This window comes from Styela clava, chromosome 4 (genome assembly GCF_964204865.1).
Source record: "Styela clava chromosome 4, kaStyClav1.hap1.2, whole genome shotgun sequence".
Taxonomy (NCBI): Eukaryota; Metazoa; Chordata; class Ascidiacea; order Stolidobranchia; family Styelidae; genus Styela; species Styela clava.
In genome coordinates, this window is record NC_135253.1 from 23,188,589 (window position 1) to 23,200,308 (window position 11,720).

General features: G+C 37.7%; 1 protein-coding gene across 1 annotated transcript; it reads left to right on the forward strand.

Moving 5' to 3' along the window:
- The first annotated feature begins 3,667 nt into the window (after positions 1-3,667).
- Positions 3,668-7,086, forward strand: LOC144422143 (uncharacterized). Its single transcript, XM_078111979.1, has 2 exons — positions 3,668-5,308; positions 5,542-7,086. Exons 1-2 carry the CDS (start codon positions 3,668-3,670, stop codon positions 7,084-7,086), a joined length of 3,186 nt encoding a protein of 1,061 aa, XP_077968105.1.
- Positions 7,087-11,720: the final 4,634 nt, after the last annotated feature.

Consider the following 11,720-nt stretch of genomic DNA (forward strand, 5'->3'; position numbering starts at 1 on the left):
GGTTTTTTTAGCGCTAAACTTAAGTCTCGCTTCACTTCCTGGATTCCATGCGAAATCGAGGCCCTCAGTATTGCATCTGCTATCAAGCACTTTGCTCCCTATATCATCCAATCTGCAAATACTACACGGGTTCTAACAGACAGTAAGCCTTGCGTTCAGGCCTTTCAAAAGCTATGCCGAGGAGAGTTTTCAGCTAGCCCAAGACTCTCAACATTTTTATCAGTCACAAGTCAATATCAAGTCACCCTGGAGCACTTAGCGGGTTCTAAAAATCTCCCCTCAGATTTTGCTAGTCGTAATGCACCGCAGTGTTGTACTAATAACTGTCAAATTTGTGCTTTTATTGATGATATCAAGCAACAACCTGTCATGCGTGAGGTTTCTGTTCGCGACATTTTATCAGGCCACACTAAAATGCCGTTTACTTCTAGGTCTGCCTGGCTTACGATTCAAAAAGAATGTGCGGATCTTCGGCGGGTCCACGCTCACCTACAACAAGGCACCAGACCATCAAAAAAATTGACTAAGATCATTGACGTGAAACGTTACCTCATGCATGCCACTATTGCTAGTGATGGATTACTTGTTTATCATACATCTCGCCCTTTTTCCTCTCGCCAAGATCGTATTATTATTCCACGTCATTTCGTTGATGCTATTTTAACTGCTTTACATATTCAATTAGAGCACCCCTCCGCTCACCAATTGGCATCTGTATTTAATCGTTATTTTTTTGCTCTTGATTCTGATGCTATGATTAAACATGTTTCTAATGCCTGCCATCAATGTGCCTCCCTGAAAAAGTTTGTGTCCCGCCTCATACCACAAACTACCAGTGATAACTTACCATCCGTCGGATCAATGTTTGCTGCAGACGTTATTAAACAAAGAAAACAATTGATATTAGTCATACGAGAATGTGTTACCTCTTTCACACGTGCCTGCTTAATTGAAAATGAAAGAGAAGAGACTTTACGTAATGGTCTTGTGTGTTTAACTTTGGATATGACCCCTCTTGATGGCCCACCAGCATTAATACGCACAGACTCTGCTCCTGCCTTTGCTTCAATGGCAAAAAATAACAGACTAGCCAAGCATCGACTTACACTCGAACTTGGCCATTCGAAGAACATCAATAAAAATCCCATTGCTGAAAAAGCCGTACAAGAAGTGCAGGAAGAATTACTAAGACTTGCACCGGACAATCAGCCTGTTTCTCATGTCACATTATCAGTGGCCCTTGCTAATCTTAATTCACGACTACGCAAGAGGGGATTATCATCACGGGAAATGTGGACCCAAAGAGACCAATTCACTAATCAACAAATTCCTATGGAAGACAGACACATGATTGAAAAACAATATGCTAGTCGACTCCAGAACCATAAGCCCAGCCAAAAGTCAAAATGCCGTAACCCTATTCCTATATCTCCCATGATTCGTGTAGGTGATCTTGTATATTTATATGCTGACCGCAAAAAAACTAAAGCCCGGGACAGGTACTTGATTGTGTCTGTCAATGGTGACTGGTGTAATATAAAAAAATTCATTGGTAATCAGCTTCGAGCCAATTCGTACAAAGTTCGAAAGTCTGATTGTTTTTTAGTTTCACCCACATTACCTTCCCCTTCCCAAGTTATACCAGATACCACAATCAATGACGAGAACTCTGAGGATTTCTATCCTCCGCTACTACCAAGCTCATTTGTAGATTTACTCCCCCAATTACCTACTGCGAATGTTCCCCCTCCTGGACCACCAGAATTATTTTTGCAAGATGGCCCAGCACCACAATCTCGCTACCCCCGTCGTGAGCATCGTAAGCCTTCATATTTGAGTGATTACATTTTAGAATAAGCCCGGTTTTGTATTTGTTTTGATTACAATTTCGTTTACTATGGCATTCGGTTTTTAAGTGACCTATACTTTCTCGTCATTCTACTAAGTTTTAGCAATGTTTTTCATAGTAATACCCATTATGGGAGCGAAGGAGAGAAGGAGGGATGCGCCAGTTATATAATAACGAGTGTTTGTCCTTTATTGTGTGATAATAAGTGTTTGTACTGCCGACGCATCTGAAGCGTCGACTGATTACGATATGCCTCGCTGATTTCGTTTTCCTCGTGTTATTTCTCTCGCGCAATAGCGCGTGTTATCGTGGATAATAAATTCATTCCTGTTTTGGATTTCATACAAGACGTTGCTTGTTTTTCTGTGTAAGGTCTTTGGCATTGTAAGATAATTACGACCAATTACTGGCGCCGCATCGATCAGCAATTTTATCACGCGATTTCGCAGAGACCAGAGTCGTTGTTACAGCTCGCCGTCGGGTCGTTTAATTATTTGCGACGAAAGTGTCGCCTTAATTAATTCAGTCCTCAATGCGCCAATGGGTGAAAGCTCGGGGAACTATATCAACCGGTGCTATGCTGTGATTTCAGGTTCAGTCTCCGCGGAAATGTTTAGAAAACCCTTTCTGAGACTTTGCGCTAGTCATATTATGAAAAATTTTAGTAGAGTCTGTTCAACGCTAAATTGGAAAAAACAGGCAATGTACGTTTTAGGATTAATAGCTTCGTCAGAAAGTTACACCGAAATCAAGAATTTGATATACCATTTTTGCATTATTTTAATGTCCAAGTATTTCAATTTAGCAGACAGTAGTTGGCAATACTTGAAACTGAAAATGAATCGCGAAGAGCTCTCAGAAGATTTCTCTACTCACGGCGAATCCGATGATTTTGAAACGAATGAATGGTTCCAAAACTCTAATCCCTTTGATAAAGATCTTTCTGAAATCATGAAAAAAGTTGGTACCGCTATTAAAACTACCCCTTCCGGCAATCAAAATCCGTGTTATAATCCGAAAATGCTTCTATCGCTCCGTAAGTACTATTTTCCCAAGATTGCCCTGTGGAGTAGACTCATGACTGGGAATTTGGGTCGACACGGGAAAACATCGCCATACGAAAGACAGTCCAAATTGTATCGCTCACTTGAAAACTCGACTGCCCAAAATTTGACTAAATGTAATAGGACTCAGGGCATCATGGAAAAAAGCCAGCAAGAATTGAAACGAACGCGCCTTCCTAACCGCAAATACAGCCGCCCAGACGAAATTGCTACAGTATATGAACATTTACATCCGGCATTGATTCGCGAATATACCAACAACAGAGTTGTGAAAAAATACAAAAAGCGTAAACCACAAAAGTCGCCCAATGAAGCTATCGAAAAATGGTCAAAAAATACAAACACGAGACGGGACTTGATCGGTCTATTGGCAAATATCTGTGTCATACAATAGGTATAATATTGTATTATTGTCATGCTCTAATGACTCTTCATGCGTGCCCTATTTTCTTTATGTATGTTGTGGCGCATGAATACCTTGTTTACAGGTGTCTTCGTTTCGCTGTTCTAGGAGTAACACGTAAAATTTGATGCTGTGCTGTGTTAGAAGTAAATGTGAATACTTGAATATATGAGCTGATTGTTGGTGTGGATGGTTGGGAAGTAAGGTGCCTCAATAATAATAATTATAGTTGCCATCAATAAGGAGAACTAAAACATGGTGTCAGAAGTGGGATTATAATTTACTTCCGTGAAAACCAAAGCTGGATTAAAACTTCGTACCGGTAAGCCTATTTTGCCTTAACAAAGCATAATGGCGGATAAATTTAAAACACCGGAGATGGACTGGACGAGTGCAGGCAATATGCATAAGCGGTTTAAGTTATTCAAACAGAAGTGCGACCTTATCTTCGACGGGCCACTTGCTGATAAACCGGAAGCCTACAAGGTGAGAATGTTATTACTCTGGATCAATGATAAAGGTCTTGAAATTTACAATACATCTGTTTGGACAGAGGAGGGTGATAACATGAAGTTGGCAAGAGTATTGGAAAAGCTTGAAGCCTATACTAAACCGCAAGGTAACCAGATACTAGCTCGTTTTCAATTGCGAAGTTTGAAACAAGGTGACACATCTCTAGAAGAGTTTGTCACAAAAGCACGATCTCTCATTGATGAAAGTGGTTATGCTGCAACTGCAGTAGATGAAACACTACGAGATACATTGGTTTTTGGTTTAAAATCTGACAAAGTGCGTAAAGATGCAATTGCTTTGGGTAATATGTTGACATTCAAACAAATTTATGATCTTGCTAAAATAGAGGAAAGTACCAAAGCACAAATGGAGATTATTACAACAAATAACATAACCAATGATTTACATGCAATGAAGAGACAACCAGCATATAGAAAATCCAACAACAAGTCAGTGTTTCAAAGACAAAGACACAGTAAGCCAAGCATGAAGGATGAAAATAAGTCCAGTGCAGATAGATGTCAAAAATGCGGTAGAAGACACTACAGATATGATGATTGCCCTGCAGCAGGAGTACGATGTAATCACTGTGGGCGAATCGGGCACTTCAAAAGAGTTTGCCGCATAATGCAAAGAGAAAGACATAAGCTACACGAAGTAGTGGATAAATTTGATAGCCATTACATTGATGATGGTGGATCAAGCGAAGACGAAACAGGGAATATTGAGTGCATAAGCTCAAATAAGTTGCATAGACAACACAGTATAGTGAATGGTATGATTTCACGAAGCGGATCAGTCCCTGTCAAAGAGAAAATATTTGTCCGAGTGAAGTTGAATGACAAATTCAATGTAAAACTAAAAATTGATACAGGAGCAGATATATGTACAATCACGAGAGATGATTTACGACGCTTGGATATGAAGCTCCATGTAAAAGACAATAGCTGTATACTACATAAGTATGGCGGTGGGAGTATAAAAACATTTGGACAAGCAAAGATAAAAGTTACCTTCAATGGAAAATCAATGTGGATTAATTTCATTATAGTTGAAGGTAATGGAAGCCCATCAGTTCTTGGATGCAAACAGGCGCAAGAATTGGGTGTAATTACAGTGAATATCCATGATATTGAGAGCGGAAAGCAGAAAAATGTGAATCCGTGTAATACAGAAAATTCTTGTCAAGAAGCTGCTGAGAAAGGAATTCTCACAAAAAGTCAATTGCTTGATGAATATAAGGATTGTTTTGACAAGATTGGTCGTTTTCCACATGATAGATACCACATTCAGTTAAAAGATAATGCACAACCAGTTGTACATCCACCTCGAACAGTGCCTGTACACATTTTACCTTTGTACAAAAAGGAGTTGGAAAATATGATTGCAAATGATGTGGTAGAACCAGTTACACAGCCTACTGACTGGGTAAACTCAATTGTGTGCAACGTCACAAAGACAAGTGATGGAAAACAAAAGGTACGCCTATGCTTAGACCCAAAGGACCTAAATAAAAAGGAACATTATTACAGTCGAACAATCGATGAAATCTTGCCAAAATTGCATGCGAAGAAATATTTCTCTGTTGTCGATACAAAAAAGGGATTTTGGCATGTAGAGCTAGACGACGAGTCAAGTCTACTATGCACATTTAATACACCTTTTGGAAGACATAGATTTAAGCGACTCGCATTTGGAACATGTGTTTCCAGGATATATTCCAGAAGAAGCTGGATGATATATTTCAAAATATCCCCAATGTGACTGGTATAGCCGACGATATAATCGTGTATGTTGAAACACCAGAAGAACATGACAAATCATTCATAAAAATGTTGAATGAATGCAGAAAAAATAATATTGGACTGAATAGTGAGAAATTGCAGTTCAAGCAGAAAAAAGTTGAATTCTATGGACATTCCTTGTCAGATAAAGGAATACAACCATCTGAGGATAAATTGAGAGTGATAAAGAATATAAAATCACCGGAAAATGCAAAGGAATTGCTCACCATCCTCGGAATGATAACATATCTCAACAGATTTTCAACGAAAATTGCAGAATTATCAGCACCGCTGAGAAGATTGACAAAGAAAAGTGTACAATTTGTTTGGGAGTCTAAACATCAACATGGTTTAGATAGAATAAAAGCTGAACATTGTACAGTGAGAATTTTATCATATTATGACCCTAACCCAAACACAACTACAATTTTGCAATGTGATGCAAGTTTAAAAGGTCTTGGGGACTGGATTAAACAAATTGATTGCAATGGTGAAGAAAATATAGTTGCAATGGGATCAAGAGCACTCACAGATGCTGAAAGCAGGTATTCTAACATAGAAAGAGAATGTTTAGCAGTTGCTTATGGTCTGGAGAAATTTGAATATTATCTATATGGACGACATGTAATTGTTGAAACAGATCACTCTCCACTAGAACAAATATTCAAGAAAAATATTGTTGACGCTCCAGCAAGACTGCAACGGTTATTGCTAAAATGTTTAAAATTTGATGTCACAGTCAAGTACAAGCAAGGAATAAAAATACCTGTCGCTGATGCGTTGTCAAGAGTGATTGAAAATGAAAAAGAGAAGAATAGCGAGCAATATAAAATACACTTCATGGCAAGTGAAGCACCACCAATAAATTTGGAAGTTATAAAACAAGCGACAGATGAAGACATGGTATGTAACAAGTTGAAAGAAATTATTTACAAGGGTTGGCCTGATCAAAGAAAACAATGTCCACAAGAGGGATGGGACTATTGGAACTTTCGATGTGATTTAGTTCTTGAAAATGGCCTCATTGTCAAAGGAAATCGAATAGTTGTACCTAGCAAACTAAGGTCACAAGTTTTGAATGCCCTTCACAGTGGACATCAAGGTGAAACTAAATGTTTATTGCTGGCAAGACAATCAGTGTTTTGGCCTGGAATTACAAAAAATGTAACTGACATGGTAAAGAGTTGTGAGTTATGTAACAAATATCATTCTGCTCAAGCAAAAATGCCAATGATGAAACCTGATTTACCTTCAAGGCCATGGGAAAAACTTGGAACAGATATTTTTGAGTTCCAAGGCAAGAAGTATTTAATGATTGTGGATTACTTTTCAAGATTTCCAGTTGTGAGAAAACTGCAAGATATGACAGCTGAATCAGTATGTGAACAATTTTCAAATGTACTTGCAGAATATGGTTTATGTTCCACAATACTAGCAGATTTTGGATCTCAATATGTGAGTCAATTGTTCTGAGGAAAATGTGATGCTAATGGAATTACAATGACCTTCAGTTCACCTTATCATCACCAAGCAAATAGTCTCGCAGAAAGAGCTATTGGCACTTGTAAATCATTATGGAAAAAGCCAAAGAAGAGGGGAAATCTCTGGAATCAAGCTTATGGATTTATCGAGTCACACCACTTGATTATCAAACACCATCACCATTTGAATTGTTATTTGGTAGAAGACCAAGAACATTTATGCCTATGAATGAACGGTCTTTACAATCGAAAAGTACAGAGCTTGAAAAGCAGCAAGAGATTAATGAAAATAAACAGGTGAAACAAAAAGAATTTTATGATCGAAAAGCTTCCATTGACAGAAGACCACTGTCGAAAAATGAAGATGTATATGTGTGGAATGATCTAAGAAGAATATGGGAGCCAGGAAAAATTGAAAATATACCAAATCCTGTTAGAGAGCCAAGAACCTACACAGTTCTATTGAATTCGAAATTATATAGGAGAACTCGTGAACACCTAAAACCAAGAATTGCTGCAAATAAGTCAAAGTATAATGAAATGAAATTTGAATTGAAACCATTTTATTATACACAAGCTCCAGTGATTGATAATAATCTAAAGAACAGTACAACTCCTGAAGAAGTACAAAATCAGGAAAAAGAAATAAAAGCAGAAGAGACACGTAAAGAACCTCAACCTACAATGGATAGAAATACTGGATTTATACCAAAAGCTCAGACAACCAAGTCAGGAAGAACTACACAAGTTCCAGCCAAGTTTAGGGATTAGAGTGTACCCTTTTTATGTGCATATAATGGTTCTTTTTTATTTATCGAAAAAAGGGGGATGTCATACAATAGGTATAATATTGTATTATTGTTATGCTCTAATGACTCTTCATGCGTGCCCTATTTTCTTTATGTATGTTGTGGCGCATGAATACCTTGTTTACAGGTGTCTTCGTTTCGCTGTTCTAGGAGTAACACGTAAAATTTGATGCTGTGCTGTGTTAGAAGTAAATGTGAATACTTGAATATATGAGCTGATTGTTGGTGTGGATGGTTGGGAAGTAAGATGCCTCAATAATAATAATTATAGTTGCCATCAATAAGGAGAACTATAACAATCTGCAAGCACCCAAAAAAGTTGTGAAAGACATTTCTGAATTGCGCGTAAAAAAGTCACCATACAATGAGATTATTCCAAATTTTGAGGATGTTTCCAAAAAAACAGAGGGCATAGAAGCCATAGATGAACAATCTACTCCAACGAAAAAATTACTAAAAACCGCATTGTCACGTCTCCGGGAGTAAAATGCGTAAAAAAACACTATCCAGCTCCATTAGTTTCTTGCTTAACTGCAATCAAATGTAACTTTCAATCATATGTTGTGTATAATAAAGAAACGCGCAAAAATTTGATAAATCCCAGAAAACTAATTGACAACGATCACATCGACAAATCATTCTTAATTTTAGCATCCCAATTTCCTGACGTGGACGGACTTCAAAGTGCTACAGCTTATGCCGAGTGTGCCGGACCGGCTTATACACCTCGACAATCATTTGTCCAGATCCTCCATGTCCACACAAGCAGTAAAATGACTTGGCATTGGATCGCTGTCTCTAATATATTTTGCGACGAGCCGGATACAGTATATGTTTATGACAGTTTACTCTCTGAAAACGCCTATGACTCAATCGATAAATACAACATTTCAAAATTACTTCGACCAAATGGCAGTAAAATCTGTGTGAGATTTCCGGAAGTTCAGTCCCAAACATCTGGCCCACATTGTGGCGCATTCGCGTTAGCTTTTTGCATGGCTCTCTGCTTTGGAGATAACCCGGATACACAATACGTGTGTGCAAACAAAGCCTCCGCAGCGACAATGATCGACGACAATAAATTTTTACAATAAGGTTCACGCAAAACCGTTTTCGCCAGTGACGTTTAATATCACTATCTTTTGTCATTGTAAACTCGCGTATTCAAACAATAAACTCATGGTTCAGTGCACGTCTTGCCATGGTTGGTACCATGAAGAATGCGTTCCAGTGGGTATTCCAAGTGAAGCAATATCAAATTTAGACAAGTCTTGGCGCTGCGATATATGTCCTTTGAAGGGGAAGATTTGCGGATGAAATTTTTTGCTCTATACTGGAGTCTAGGCTAATTCACCCTTTCTCAAAACATTTATCGACAGATCCTGCCATCCCTAATAAAATAAAATGACAGTTGATTTTGACAAATGATTAAGCTTCATTAGCATTAGTCATCGTTTATATCGTGTCAAATTATGTCCTCCATATCGTAATTTGAACCAGGGCTAGAGGTTCGGAGAAAATTTACAATCAATTTCGACTCCGGGCTCTAAGTTGAAAAATTTTGGACTCCAACTACAGTTTGCGACGACTTCTAATGGATGGAATTTCTGACTTCAGGCTGTGAACTGAACAAAATGCTTTAAATTTCGACTAGGTCTTTTGGTAGTAAAAAATCAAATTTGACTACGATCATTGCCATTCCGACTCCCAACTCATTTAAAAATTATCCGATAAAAATCATCAAATAACCCAAACTTGGACACCGCGTATTCCTAATATAAACAATGTTCTATTTTTATCTCACTAATATATAATTAATTTAACAGTTTACAGTGCTATGATAAGAATAAAATTAGGATTAGGCCATAATTTTATTCCAATTTTCCTTATTAAGTTCTATTTCGAGTTCGGAGTCTAGCCAAGTGACTCCCGTAGTATTTGTACCTGAAATTATGGCCTAACCCAAACCTGGTACACATACCACGTTCCGATGTCCGCCATCTTGGTTCACACACTTCTGTAGTACCGTTTTTTTGATACCCCGTGGTAAATTGGTACTTTCTCGGGCCTCCAACTAGGTCATTTTATCTACCGAATGTAGAAGTTATTTTAAACCAAGAATTATGTGATGCAAATATTTACATGCATGAAGAAAAAAATGTACAGGTAATAGTGGTAACAATCCTAAGTGATTCAAGAGTCTTGCTGCACACTAACACAAATATATTTCTGTAACGTTTCGTCTGACCAAGTTCACACTTCTTCAGACATACATAATTCAACTACAACACGAAAAGCAGTTACATGCATATTTAAACAATCATAGTAGAATTATAGGAGTCACGCATGTTAAATAATCAATAAAATCTGTGAATTTCTTGATTAAATAACAGCGGGTGGCCGAAATAAGTGTCATTGATGAGATCTCTCTCTTTGTTTTATATTTAGCAATTGAAGTCCAAGTTAAACAATGGTGTTTTATTTCTCAGTATTGTATAATGCAGACCAGAAAAGTTGTCTGTGTGTCAAATGTAATATAGTGATATTTTGTCTGTTATTAGCATATCTGGCCATGCATGATCCAATTCTGAGAAAAAAATATATTAGGTCAAGAATTGATTAAAACAACGAATGAAAATACTTTTTTTTTTTTTTGTAATTGGTCTAAACTTCCTTAATATTCATCCCTTGTGGCTCGTGTGTCCCGAAATGATGAATGTAATGGGATTTCTTGTTCTTTCGATAAATGTGGTCATGAAATAGTTTTTCAATGCCAATGACACTCAAATCTTTGAGCGAATGTCCCGGTTGACTGAAATGGGCGCCAACAACCAGATCTTTGTTTTGGGTCTTTATACTTCTAATATGCTCAGTTATTCGGTATTTTAAATGTCTTCCCGTTTCTCCTATGTATTGCATGCCACACTTTTTGCAGCTTATCAGGTAGATTACATTTTCCGAGTTGCATGTAACTTTTTGACGAATCCTTATTTCTGCTGTCTTCTGTTTGTTTGTTGCAATTTTCCTTTCTTCGGAATATTGGCAGGTACTGCACGATTTTCTGCCACATTTGAAAAAGCCTGGATTCTTTTTAACGGGAGTTTCTGGTTTCAACTTTGCTCTGACTAATTTGTCCCTTAGTGTGGGGCATTTACGATAGGCTAATCTTGGTGGTTTTGGGAAAATTTCTTTTAGTCTATCGTTGTTGATCTCATTAGAGGCAATTTTCTTCAGATTATTAAAGTCCCTTCTGTGATGTATGTAAATACAGTTCTTGTTGTAGTTGATGAGTCCGGAGTAGGTAGGATCCATTTTCGGATACAGAAGTCTCGCAGCAATGCTAACTTGCGCTGATTATTTGGTTTCTGCGAGACTAACTACTTATCCTTCTTCTATGTTTTTGTGCCGGTGGATCCGTATGCATATATTGCAAGGATGCTGTAGCAAGAGTAGAGATAACAATCCTAAGTGATTCAAGAGTCTTGCTGCACACTAACACAAATATATTTCTGTAACGTTTCGTCTGACCAAGGTCAGACTTCTTCAGACATACATAATTCAACTACAACACGAAAAGCAGTTACATGCATATTTAAACAATCATAGTAGAATTAGGATAGCAAAAGCAGCTAACTTAGTCCTGACAAACAACAACTTCGTTTTTGACGAACAACATTACCTTCAAATTCAGGGAACTGCGATGGGAACAAAATTGGCACCCAAGTATGCAAACATTTTTATGGCAAACCTGGAATCCAATTTATTAGACAAAACCCCTTTAAAACCACAGTACTATTGCCGCTTTATTGATGATTGT